The sequence below is a fragment of the Megalobrama amblycephala genome, linkage group LG5 (assembly GCF_018812025.1).
Source record: "Megalobrama amblycephala isolate DHTTF-2021 linkage group LG5, ASM1881202v1, whole genome shotgun sequence".
Classification (NCBI taxonomy): domain Eukaryota; kingdom Metazoa; phylum Chordata; class Actinopteri; order Cypriniformes; family Xenocyprididae; genus Megalobrama; species Megalobrama amblycephala.
This window is the reverse complement of record NC_063048.1, coordinates 11,917,847-11,931,824: the sequence shown is the minus strand read 5'-3', so window position 1 is coordinate 11,931,824 and position 13,978 is coordinate 11,917,847. Positions and strand designations below refer to the sequence as shown.

Here is a 13,978-nt window from a genome sequence, read left to right as displayed (position 1 = left end):
AAATGCTACCTCCGGAGGACGCAGCCTTCGAAATGAGACACAGGCAATGAGACGCCGTTCTGATGTAGGAAGCGCTGCACTGTTTACTATGTCAAAAGTTTTGTTTTTGCACACAAAAAGTATTCTCTTTGCTGCATAAAATGTAGACACATGGACTATTTTAACGATGTCTTTACTACCTTTCTGGGCCTTGAAAGTGGTAATTAAATTGCTGTCTGTGTGGAACGACATGAAGGTGAGTAATTAATGACATAATTTTCATTTTTGGGTGAACTAACCCTTTAACGGAAGTCTTTTATGCTCACCAAGGCTGTATTTATTTAATGAAAAATACAGTGAAAACAGTAATATTGTGAAATATTATTCCAATTTCATCTCTTTTCTATTTTAATATATTTTAGTCTTCAGTGTCACAAGATCCTTCAGAAATCATTCTAATATGCTGATTTGGTGCTCAAGAAACATTTGTTAATATCAATGTTGAAAACAGTTGTGCTGCTTAATATTTTTGTGGAACTGATATTATTTTATTATATTGATGTATTTTTCAGGATTCTTTGATGAAAAGAAAGCATTTATTTGAAACAGAAATCTTTTGTGACATTATGAATGTCACCTTTGTTCAATTCAATGCAAAAAACAACAACAACAACTTTTGAACAGTACTATAAATTATATAGCTAAGAAATTATCAAGCACAGGTCTTCTGGGAAGCCACTTTGAGTCACTCAAACATCTAAATGAATCATTTTTTCCCCCCTTCTGGTTCATTTAAAATGAATTGGATTTCCCAACCATACAGTTTAACAGAGCAAGCAGTCTCATTCTGTGAAATGAGGGCATGCTGCTTGACCAGAGGAGGTCCTGGGGTGGGGGGGTCTAAGGGTATGTTGCCACAAGAACACTACGGGCTCTGTTGGCAGCTGTGGAGTGAGCGGGGCATTCCTGAGCTCACCGCAGAGCTGCCCACTGCTTCTGCCCGTCTCCCTGATTCAGCCTGTCTGCCTGCCTCTCTCCTGTCTGTCTCCCTGCACTCCCACAACACAAAGCTGTGCTTGTCCAGCACCGAGCCCACTGCACTGAAAGCCTCTGTGTCAGCTCTGAGAGAAAAAACACTCTTTATGCAAAGAAAACCTCCACTTCACATGGGAATGCTCACTGCATTGATCCCGCGACATGTGGATACAAAGTAACGCTCCTTCCCGTCTGGAACTGATAGTCACAATATTTTCTGCCTTTTGAAGATTGTTGTGTCTGATGCGTCTTCGCCAAAGAAACACCTCAAAAAGTTCAATGAAATGTTGTGGAGAAGAAGAAAAAACATTTCCCCTTGAACATTTTCAAAGGGAAAAAGAGGGCTTCGGTTTACTTCAGAAGGGATTTTGACCTTTTAAATGAGTGTCAGAGGGGATGATCCTGACAGAAACGGTTTCCTGTGGGGTTTCGTGATACTGCCGTAGTCAGCAAAGATCCAAACCGTTTCCTCAAATTCCGCTCTCATGGATTAAATCAGAGACTTTTGTTGCACAGATTGGTAAACAAACAAATACTAATAACATCCTCATTCATCAGCTTGTACCAAAAAACGAGTATTAGAGTATAGAGACAGACTGCTTAACTACTACTGAACAAGTGCTTCCTGTTTTCAGAGATGGACATGTCAATATCTTCACAAAGTAGTTTAATGTTTTTCAAAGGTGAAAACATTGTCAATGTCATTAAAGAAATGGTCATTTTGGATAAACTATTGTTACATTTTATAACTGCTAACTTTTAATAACTAAATTTTAGCGGCATCTAGTGGTGAGAATGCAAATTGCTCAGTCCACCGCTCACCCCTCCCTTTCAGCGCACATAGAGAAGCTACGGTGGCCGACACAGGACAAAGATGACGTCAACTGAGACAGCAGAGAGTACGTTAGCCAGTCAAGCAATGAGGTTTCGTCTTACTTCTAACAAAGAACGGTCTCTGCTTCTAATAAACCAGACGACTACTACTACTACTTCTTCTTCTTTGTGCATATTCAACGTAGTGCTGATGCAAACTGCCTCTAAATACACCAATGAAGAACATAGTGAAGAAACACACTCTTGTTGTCCATTTAGGGCTCTGTAGAAACATGGCGACGCAAAATGGCGAATTCTATTTAGATAAAAATGGCTCATTCTCATTCTAAGGTAATAAAAACATAACGGTTCATTATGTGAGTCTTTATACACCACTGAAAACATCGTTATGTATATTTTATTGCATTTCTGTCAATAGATCCTCCTAAAATTTACACACTGCACCTTTAATTAATTTATTCTGGTGATGTGGATAGCAAATGACAATGTGATAACTGATAACGTGTTTATTGTAGGATATCGGCATGACCAACTCTTAAAATGTTAAACTACTCAATAGGTAATATTTTTTTATTTTTTTAAAAGATGCTTACCAAGGCTGCATTTATTTGATTAAAAACAACAACAACAACAACAACAACAACAACAACAAAAAAACCAGTAAAAAATATTAATATTGTGAAATATTATAACAATTTAAAAGAACCCTTTTCTGTTTTAATATATTTTAAAATTTAATTTATTCCTGTACTGGCAAAGCCACTTTTATGGAAACCATAATATATTTTTTCCAGGATTATTTGATGAATAGAAAGTTTAAAAGAACAGCATTTATTTGAAATAGAAATCTTTTGTAACATTATACATGTCTTTATTGCCACTTCACTTTTTATCAAATTGTTCTTGCTGAATTATAGTAAAAATGGTAACACTTTATTTTAAGGTGATGTAGTTACATTGTACTTACTCAAATAAGTACTGAGCAATATTAATTAAAGGTGCCCTAGATTCAAAATTTGAATTTACCTTGGCATAGTTGAATAACAAGAGTTCAGTACATGGAAAAGACATACATTGAGTTTCAAACTCCATTGCTTTCTCTTTCTTACGTAAATCTCATTTGTTTAAAAGACTTCCGGAAAACACGCAGATCTCAACATAACACCGACTGTTACGTAACAGTCGGGGTGTACGCCCCCAATATTTGCATATGCCAGCCCATGTTCCCAACATTATGAAAGCCATTAGACAAGGGCAGCCAGTAACGTCTGGATCTGCACAGGTAGAATCAACAGACTAGGTAAGCAAGAACAACAGCGAAAAATGGCAGATGGAGCAATAATAACTGACATAATCCATGATAACATGATATTTTTAGTGATATTTGTGAATTGTCTTTCTAAATGTTTCGTTAGCATGTTGCTAATGTACTGTTAAATGTGGTTAAAGTTACCATCGTTTCTTACTGTATTCACGGAGACAAGAGCCGTCGCTATTTTCATTTTAAACACTTGCAGTCTGTATAATTCATAAACACAACTTCATTCTTTATAAATCTCTCCAACAGTGTAGCATTAGCCGTTAGCCACGGAGCACAGCTTCAAACTCATAGAGAATCAAATATAAACATCAAAATAAATACTTTACTCACATAATTCAAAGCATGCATACAGCATGCATGACGAACATCTTGTAAAGATCAATTTGAGGGTTATATTAGCTGTGTGAACTTTGTAAATGTGCTGTAATATAATCGAGAGCCCGTGCGGCAGAGAGCACGCAAATTAAAGGGGCGGCGCACTGAAAAAATCAGTGCATAGTTAATGATGCCCCAAAATAGGCAGTTAAAAAAATTAATTAAAAAAAATCTATGGGGTATTTTGAGCTGAAACTTCACAGACACATTCAGGGGACACCTTAGACTTATATTACATCTTGTGAAAAAGCATTCTTGGGCACCTTTAACCACATGTACTATAGAGTTACAGTTAGGGTTAGGGTTTGGTTTACGGCTAGTTATTATGCATATTTACTGTTATTACTATAGTAAGTACATGTAGTAACGTGTAACCGTCACCATAAAATAAAGTGTTACCAAAAATCTTACCGACCTTAAAAAGTTGTAATTTTTTTTGTTGAACTATGACTTTAAGTGCAGTATTTGTAAACTGAACAAGAAGTGGACACGTACCTCCCAGAGCGTGTTCGGTCATGCTGAGACACAGAGACTCCAAACGATTATTGATGTCTGGCTCAGTCACAGGTAACTGTAAATCTGCAAAATGATAAACAAACGGTGTCAACTTTAACAAATTACGACAATACACATCACATAACAAGCCAAGTGAGATCTGCATGACATTGACTGATGTCTCGACATATAGAAAAAGTTTTTATTTGTGCTTTTTGCCAAATGTTAAAGAGAGAAAGATGAAGAACAAAACGGATAGAAAATCAGTAAATGCACAATGCTGGTCAGATTTGAAACTTCATCCATGCAAAAGCATCACAGATCTTTTTTATTAGACACTTTAAACTTATTACATGAAGTGTTCCCCTTGGAGCAATCAAGGGTTAAGTGTTTTGCTAAAAAGCGCAATTAGATACAGGTCACCCCTTGTTAGGTTCAAAACCTTTAACCTTAAAGTTATTAGCCCAGACCTTATAGACCGTAAGTTTAAGATAAAACATAGATCAAAACAGGCTCTAATCTTACAAAGATGTCATCCTTTTTTGACCATTAACCCACTCAGACCTTCATCGGCAAGAGTAAAAAGCCAAACAATGGTCTATTTCAAACTTTTCAAAGTGTCCTATTCACATCCTAGTCATCATGGCTACTACAACTGATCAATAGCTCCAAATTGCAACCTCAATTTTTAAAATTCACAGCCATTATGCTTGCAAATTGCACTGAACTGATTGTGGGCCGATTGTGTTCATAGTTCCCTCAGTAGTACACTGGACTACAGTGGGATCTCTGTTGTAAAAGAGTTGATTCAGTCTCGGTGGGGCGGACTCGGGCTGCACAGGACTCCTGCAGCGCTGTTTGGGCTGGGCTGGGCTGGCCTGCACAGTGCTCGTCTTTAGCTGAGTCAACAGCAAACGGGACTTTGAAAATCCCTTGTGGGAAGGAAGAGCTGAGTTAGGCAACCACTGGCTGGACGGAACAGACAAACTGCTATTTTTAAGCATTAAATCCTGTAAGGCCCCTCAAGTCTCTCTCACAGTGTTCCCGCTTTGATGCCTTTGAATTAATCAAGGCGTTAATATGAACACATTGAGATGGGCGGCAATGAGATGGGGACGAGTCGGAGAGAGAAAGTGGCAGGCACAAAGACAGTCATTGTAACATGCAACCTAGCACACAAAAACACTGTACACACTCCCGTGCACAGCCCCCATTTCTTCTTCAGACTAAAGGAAGTGAGTTTCAGCTGCAGTCAGAGTGGAGCCGCAGACAGAGAGGAACATCTGTCTACTCTGAATGTGTGTCAGTAGAGCACACACAGCACAACGCTTGGGAGGATGGAGCCGATGTGTGAAGAACATGGAAAAGTTTCGCTTTAAATATGTGACACGGTTTCAGTCAGAAGAAACTGACCACAAACAAATATTTGATGTTTTGTACTTGACAAAAGCCATTCTACACTTCTGTAGTTTCATTTTAGCTCAGAAATACAGTTATAAACAGGGTATCTGCCTGTTTAAGGGAATGACATTTAAGTGGACTTCATATAGGGTTCAACTGGTTTCAATGCAGCTTTAAAGTGCTCTATATGATCCCAGCTGAGGAATAGGGGTCTTATCTAGTGGAATGATCTGTCATTTTCTAAAAAGAATAAAAATTTATACTTTTTTAACCACAAATGCTCTTCTTGCACTGCTCTGCGATGGGCTGTAATCAAGTTGGAAAGGTTACGCGTGACAAAAGTACCGATCCAGTGTCTACAAAGTGAACGCGCAAAGACCAAGTCAAATGGCCTTTACAAAAAAAAGGCAAAACAAAGATGTTGGATGATTTTGAAATTGGAGGAGAAAATGAGCCCTACCATGGTACTTCCGCCTACATCAAGTGTGACCTTTCCAACATGATTACGTAATGTGTGGCGCATCGCAGAGCTAGTGCAAGACTAGCATTTGTGGTTAAAAAGTATATACATTTTTAGGTTTTTTTAGAAAATGACTGATCGTTTCGCTAGATAAGACCCTTATTCCTCGGCTGGGATCGTGTAGAGCTCTTTGAAGTTGGATTTAAACTGCAGTGTGGACATTCAACCTGTTGAACCCCACTGAAGTCCACTATATGGAGAAAAATCCTGTAATGTTTTCCTCAAAAATCTGAATTTCTTTTCAACTTAAGAAAGACAAACATCTTGGATGACATGGGGGTGAGTAAATTATCAGGAAATTTTAATTCTGAAGTGAACTAATCCTTTAAGTCATCTGGGGGTTTTTGTGTCAGAGATGATGAAACTCCAGCTTCGCCTGACCAGACTGAGTTACGCATGATCAGTGTGTTTGAGTTCCTGTCTCTTACCTGTTTGCTGGAACATGGCCATGGTGTGTGGGTTGGTATGGACGGGTAGTGATCGAGTCCTCTGAACTGAGCTGTGGGTGCGGCTGGGCATGCTGTTACTGCCCCCTGGGTTAGCAAACCACAAACCCTAACAAAAAACACACGTCAACCAAATTACATTCGCATCCTACTACAATCTGTGTGAATGTTGGGACTGATGTAATAGACTTGGTAAATAATAATAACAAATGTAACAATTCATTAAACTAAAAAATAAAATCATGATATATGAATATATGAAAAAGTTTCACATATTATAAAGCCTTTTTATTGTTCTAAACATAAAATGTGGCTTTTCTTAGCACAGGTCAGGAACAAATTCTATATATATATATATATATATATATATATATATATATATATACACGTAGTGATAACCTATATATATACGTAGTGATAACCTATATATATATATACACGTAGTGATAACCTATATATATATATATATATATATATATATATATATATATATATATATATATATATATATATACGTAGTGATAACCTATATATATATATATATATATATATATATATATATATATATATATATGAAATGTGGCTTTTCTTAGCACAGGTCAGGAACAAATTCTTTATATATATATATATATATATATATATATATATATACACGTAGTGATAACCTATATATATATACGTAGTGATAACCTATATATATATATATATATATATATACACACACACATAGTGATAACCTATATATATATATATATATACGTAGTGATAACCTATATATATATATATATATATATATATATATATATATATATATATATACATACACACAAGTAGTGATAACCTATATATATATATATATACACAAGTAGTGATAAACTATATATATATATATATATATATATATACACGTAGTGATAACCTATATATATATATATATATATATATATATATATATATATATATATATATATACACGATAACCTATATATATATATACGTAGTGATAACCTATATATATATACACACGATAACCTATATATATATATATGTAGTGATAACCTATAGATATATATATATATGTATATATATATATATACACACACACGTAGTGATATATATATATATATATATATATATATATATATATATATATATATATATATATATATATATATACGTAGTGATAACCTATATATATATATATATATACACGTAGTGATAACCTATATATATATGAAAATCGAATGAAAAAAATGTCACACTGGGTAGATTTAGGGTAAAATAGGATTTTCTTCATTTCAGTTTTTTTTTTTTTTCATTTGATTTTGGGGTGATATATCACCCGGACATGTAACTGATCTTTTTTCTGCGATTCATCCATTCATGGAGTGATTTGATGTGAATAAGCACTTCTAACCTGCCTATCCTACTTTCATTCACTCTCTCACTCCCTTCATTTGACTCCCTCTCCCCCCTTTCCTGGCCCTCCCGTACAGAGGAGCAGGGAAAAACAGGAAATGCCTGTGCACTGTTCTCACTGCCTCTGACTAGCTCCCTCTCCCTCACTCTCTCTTTCTCTTTCTCCTCTTCTTTTCTCCCCTCCCCTCTCTCTCCTCCCTCCAGTCACACTTCTCCCCACATATGACTCATCGGCTGTTTCGCGCACCTAACCCCACCGTCCACAGACTCTGAACCAGGGAGGCAGTTGGAACTTCCTCCCATTGTAAGCGTGCCTAGAAAAATGTTTGAGCAGACACGCAAGAATGCCAGGTTATCACTACGTTTCCAAAACCCAATCCTCAGTTGTTCCATTCAACAGTGATGTTGGATTTCTGGAATGCTGTAAATTGCCTCCAGCTCCATCCACTTCAAAAACTAGTGCTCCCTTCAGTTTGAAGTGGTAATAGAGTCATTTAAGCTTTGGGTTTGGTACTGTTGAAAGCCACCGTGAGGCCACTAGGGCAAGTTTGTGAAATGACAAACCTGTCTGCCTTGTTTCAGGCCAGTAGGGGTGCTGCTGCCGCTCCGGGGCGTTGGTCCGAACAGGCCGGCGGTACCTAAAATGCCAGGTCTTACACCAGGCAAACTCCGCATCTGATACTGCCGCAAGTTTCTCCGGGTGGGAACGCCGCTGCCTACACAGCCCGTGGTTGGGAGGGAGTTGGACTGACCGTAACGGCTGCTGGAATGAAACAAGCAGACAGTGTTGAAAAATATATAGAAAAACAGAAAATTATATATAAAAAAAATAAAATAAAATAATATATAAAATGATTTAAAACAAATTTATATTATATAATAATAGTAATAAAAATAATAATATTAAAATACTATATATATAGGCTGTTAAGCAATTAAAATATTTAATCTAATTAATTTCATGACGTGGCGATTAATTAATCTAATTCATCGCAAATTAATCACACATAAAATTTGACTGAGAAATTACTCCCAAAAGATCATTTAAAGTCATTATTGTGTAAAGCATCAAATAGACATTACAAAAAAGCTTCAGAAAAAAATATTTTATTTGATTCAACATAGAATTTATTACACAATCCATGAGGTTGAGTAAATAATGACTGAATTTTCATTTTTGGGTGAACTATACATTTAATGTTTTATTTTAATTTCTTTTGATAATATGGAAATATGAAATTATTTTTAAATTAAATTATACTCTGGCGGTAAATGTGTGTGTGGCAGTAAATGTCTTGATAATTAAGACATTGATTGATTGATTGATTGATTCATTCATTCATTCGATTTGTTCAAATGGCTAATTTATTCAGGAGTGAAGTAAATGGTTCTCTTTAGGAATGGTCCATTGAATCATTGATTCACCCGATTCGTTCAAAACGATTCAGAAATGGAACGCTGCTGTGTGTTGCTCGGAGTCAGAGACAAACAGTTCTGCATTGTCTTTATATTTTTGTTGGCAAAACTGAGCAAAAACAGACAATATTTTGTCTAAAATAACAAAATATTAACTTCTTATTTAATGAACTGCTGTATAAAATCAGTATCGCATTTGCACTTCAATTCTGACAAAAATAACACTCGTGTGATACTGCGCTATTATTTGTTAACTATCTATATATATATATATATATATATATATATATATATATAAACATCCTCTCATTTTCAGCTGCTTTTTTTTCTAACTTTTCTTTTTTTTTTTTAAATATCTTAATGTGTGAATATTTGTACGACACTTCGACACTTCTCGAAGTTCTCAAACACGTCTGAGCGGACACATGGTTACACGTGGTTTGGCACTGCAAGGACGATCAGCTGTCTTTCCTGTCTCCCTGTAGCAATGTCTTAGGCATCTTACATTACAGACATTGCAGTTTATTGATCTGGCCACAGCTGCAGTCCTCATGCCTCCTGCAGCAGGACTATGGCATGTTCATGCAGGTGATCAGGGACCCAGAGTCAGTAGAAAGGTCTCTTTAATGTCCTAAGTTATTGGAACTGTAACCTTAACTGTCTTATTTCTGTAAACTGTTAGTGTTTTAAGTACTGTTCAACAGGTGCATGGGCAATAATTGTTTATGGTTCATTGAACATATATAATACAAATAATTCTTAATTTTTTTCAAAATAACCATTATATTTGTTAACAATACCATAAAAGTAACATAACATTGCTATAGACAGACAGATAGATAGATAGATAGATAGATAGATAGATAGATAGATAGATAGATAGATAGATAGATAGATATTTTGGGAAAAACAGTTATTTTGGGAAAAAAGTGTGTAGAGTTTAATTATGATTCATTATTTTAATGTATTGAAAGCCCTACTTTCTATTCAAAAAGACTGAAAACAAGCTAATGTTTTTGGTATCATTTTGGCAGCAGTACAAGACGAAAAACCAGAGTCTGTGTAGGAGGGCCTTTCAGTATTGACTTTGACAGTGGGGACCATAAAGTTACAAAGGTTGTGAACCACTGATGTAGAAGTCTGTAATGCCTCACACTGCGACATAAAATCGGAGATTCTTTCAGAGTATCATATGCTCTATTTTCAGACCATGATGCAATCCAGTAGGGAGTGACGACATACCGTGACTCATGGTCCTAAACACTTCTGTGTGGTTTGTGGTATCCGATCATCATTAAAGTCTTAGTCCAATAAATAAAAACACAGATGGCAATTCTGCCCTAAATCAATCCACATATCTGACTGGTTAAACCTCAAAAGTACTGTTCTTGCCTAATGTCTGTTTTCAGTCCACTGTATGATGTAATTTAGTAAAACTTGAGCAACAAAGCTGGTTTTGTTAGGAAACACTGCTCTATTAATCAGATGACAGCTGTCATGGTGAAAATCTTCCACTGAAATTTACTCAATCATTTACAAAGTAAGGAATTCTTAATGCACACCCGAGGTGGTAGGCGGAGAGGCTGTTACACTTCGGGTGTGCATTATTTTCTATGAATCAACGGCCCGTCGTCAATTATTCCGCTTATACTACGGTTACTACACCTCACTGATCCGTTGTTGTATTTCAAGACATTTGTCAGGTTTTTGTCCTTAAAACACTCTTGTGTGTGGGACTAATTTCTTACGCGTCACATCCCAAGCCTCCGTTGCTGAATCCAAAAGAACATTTCAGAACTAGTAACAAAGGCTTGAGCCATTGATAGCAGAATAATGGCATTGATACAGTTAATAATGCAGTAAGAGAGAGAATAAGCAGCAAATGTGAATTAGCCTACCTGATCTGTGCGTCTCTAACAGCAGCAGTGTCTCTACTGATAGTGAAACTATAAGTTTATCTACCTCAAGAACACAGTTATTACCTCGCTGGTGAGTAATGTATCTTAAGTTGCTAAACTATTTTACTATGATTAATTCATCAGAGCAGCACTGACCAAACGTTTGTGTCTGTACGATACAGTAACGTTACGTGTGTACATTTGAAAGAGAGAGAGAGCGCTCGAGAGCTTTCAGGACACAGTAAAACGTATTTTGTGGCAAAAACCATGACAATAATTATCCTATCTTGGTTGGTGTCAGTGTGGGTTTTGGTTCTTTTGCTGTTATAGGTTGTAAGGACCTATTGAGATAACTGAAAACATTAGGGGCCCTATTTTAACGATCTAAACGCAAAGTGTAAAGCGCACGGCGCAGGTGCACTCAGGGCGTGTCCAAATCCACTTTTGCTATTTTAACGACGGAAAAACGGTCCGTGCGCCGGGGCGCATTTTTGAAATGGGTTGTCCCTATTCTCTTAATGAGTAATGGGCGTAACGTTCAATAAACCAATCAGAGTGTCATCTCCCATTCCCTTTAAGAGCGAGATGCGCTTGCGCCATGGCGGATTGCTATTTACATGGCGGAATTTGTTGGCGGAAAAGCTGAACGATTTTCAAGCGAAGAAACCGATCTGCTCGTGCGCGAAGTTAAACGTTTAGTTAGAAGTTAAACGAAGTTACATTTTTATATGTATGTAGCCTACACAATAATATTCTTTTACACTGTAATCCTTTTGTTTTTAATATTTGGCATGTTTGTGTGATGCGCATCCCTGTGTGTAATAAGCAAAGTCAACGCGCACTGTGGACGCGCCCAGAGGCGCAGTTTCTACCAATGCGCTCTAACAAAAAAATATTGCGCCATTGACTTTAGACTAGGTTTGAGTTGGTCTATGGCGCTAGAACTAATTTAGCTGTGCGTTTCCCCGAAAATAATTGCACACCTTAGAACGTTGGTCAATCAGATTCGAGCATTCAACTGCCCCGTAATATAACTAAAGATAATGTACAGTCGACCTGTCAGTTTATCTGATTGTATGTTACCCTGCTTAATACACAGCTATTTACCAAATTAAATTGTAAAAAAATAAAAAAAAATAAAAAAACGATTCGACTAGTTGATTAAATGACCCTGCTGCTGCTTGTCGACTTGGAAATACTAGTCGTTTACTTTTTTTTTTTTTTTGCACATTTAATGTTTTGCTTTCTATTTTTTTTTTTTTTTTTTTTTACAAAGGCTACGTTTAAATTACCATCATGTTAAAGTTACCTTTTAAAATTAATATATTATTTTGAAAAGTGTATATGTGGAGTGGAAAACAAAATTACTTAATTTCACCTCAGATTTTGGATGCGTTCGTTTACACTTGTGGCGGGTTCAAAGCAATGTTCACTTGGAAGATGAGCAAGGCTAGGGAGTATTTTGAAAAACTTTCTTCTTTGTCATGTCAAACTACTGTATAACAATTAAGATTGCTTATAGGCTTGTTATACTACCGGTTATGAATTTTATATTAGATTAAAGGTGAAACATTATGAAAGAAACTTAGTTGCTATATCAACATCCAAACAAAAAGAATACCCTTAAATAATGTCAGGACACGTCAAGCTTTTCTTGTGATTTTGCCGCCCATCATGTGTAGGGCGTGAGGCGGTGTGAGGTAAATTAAACTGCGCTTCCACATCATTCATTTCAGAGACACACAGGCATGCAGGATTCATGTTTAAATAGTCTTTTTGCGGTTTAATATTCAGTCACTAGTCTATATCTCGATTTAATTTACGTGTACTGACCTGCTTTTAATTCATTCATCAAAAATGTGACAAATTCCGTGACATTCCGCGTTATATAGTAAATTCCGTTTTTATGACTGGATTCCGCGATTCCGTCCGCGATTCCGTAATCGCGGAAATTATAGGGCCCTACATGTGTACATGTACAGTGGTAGGCTAAGGATACTTTTCATATACAAAAAGTGCTTTCAAACCCAGACACGCAAGTGGTTGCCGTGGTAACGAACAACAATACTTTAACAGGCTGAATTTTGTGGATTAACGTTTATTTGAAGAAATTTGTTCTCTTCTCTTACCTGTCAGTCTTCTACGCTTTTGACGTTGTACACACAGTTCAGCGCTTCCTGGTTCTACGTCAGGATGCCAACTCAGTATTGCCCGACGCTGTTCACTTAAGCAGCATGACGCATTTTGTAATGCTGACGGAGGAGTCAGCCAATAATGAGTCGACATTCTGAACCGCTGCACTGTGTGAACAACGTCAGAAGCGCTGAGACTTAAACTTAATTTGTGTTTTGAAGATGAACAAAGGTCTTATGGGTTTGGAACGACATGAGGGTGAGTAATAAATGACAGTTTTGGGTGAACTAACCCTTTAAGTTTAATATACAATGATCATAATGCAAGGCAAGCACATCGCATATATCTGATGTTTTTAGCGGCATTCAGTATAGGATAGGGGGGGTGGAGGTGGGGGGGTTAGACTAGTGGACTAGTCGGTTGCAAAATTTTCATTTAAACGTTTATGAAATTAGTCATTGCGCACATCCCTAATTGTAAAACCTGAATAACAAGGACTTTTTGAAAGGTCTATTTTAGTATAAAATAGAGGGTTAAAACCAAAGACTATAGAATAACACAAGACGTGTCACTCGTATTGTTTTGAATGGGAGAAAGTGTATCGCGCAATATGGCGGAATAAGTTCCGCCTTCTAAATAAGTGCCAATCGCCGACTGTTTAAGTCATCGCGTCACTTCAGCGGCCGTTAGAATCACCGGTTTCTAT

The 13,978-nt window shown here is 36.5% G+C and overlaps 1 protein-coding gene across 2 annotated transcripts in view; it reads right to left on the bottom strand.

The window, feature by feature from the left end:
- Nucleotides 1–13,978, bottom strand: part of samd4a (sterile alpha motif domain containing 4A) — a 55,851-nt gene that overhangs the window by 1,634 nt on the left and 40,239 nt on the right. Inside the window, exons 10-12 of one of the 2 annotated variants that reach the window (XM_048190681.1) lie at nt 8,390–8,588; nt 6,389–6,515; nt 4,040–4,123 (exon numbers count right to left, since the gene is read on the bottom strand). In XM_048190681.1, the coding sequence (XP_048046638.1) occupies nt 4,040–4,123; nt 6,389–6,515; nt 8,390–8,588 (410 nt within the window). The remainder of the gene's footprint in view (nt 1–4,039; nt 4,124–6,388; nt 6,516–8,389; nt 8,589–13,978) is intronic. The other variant, XM_048190682.1, reaches the window with a different exon arrangement.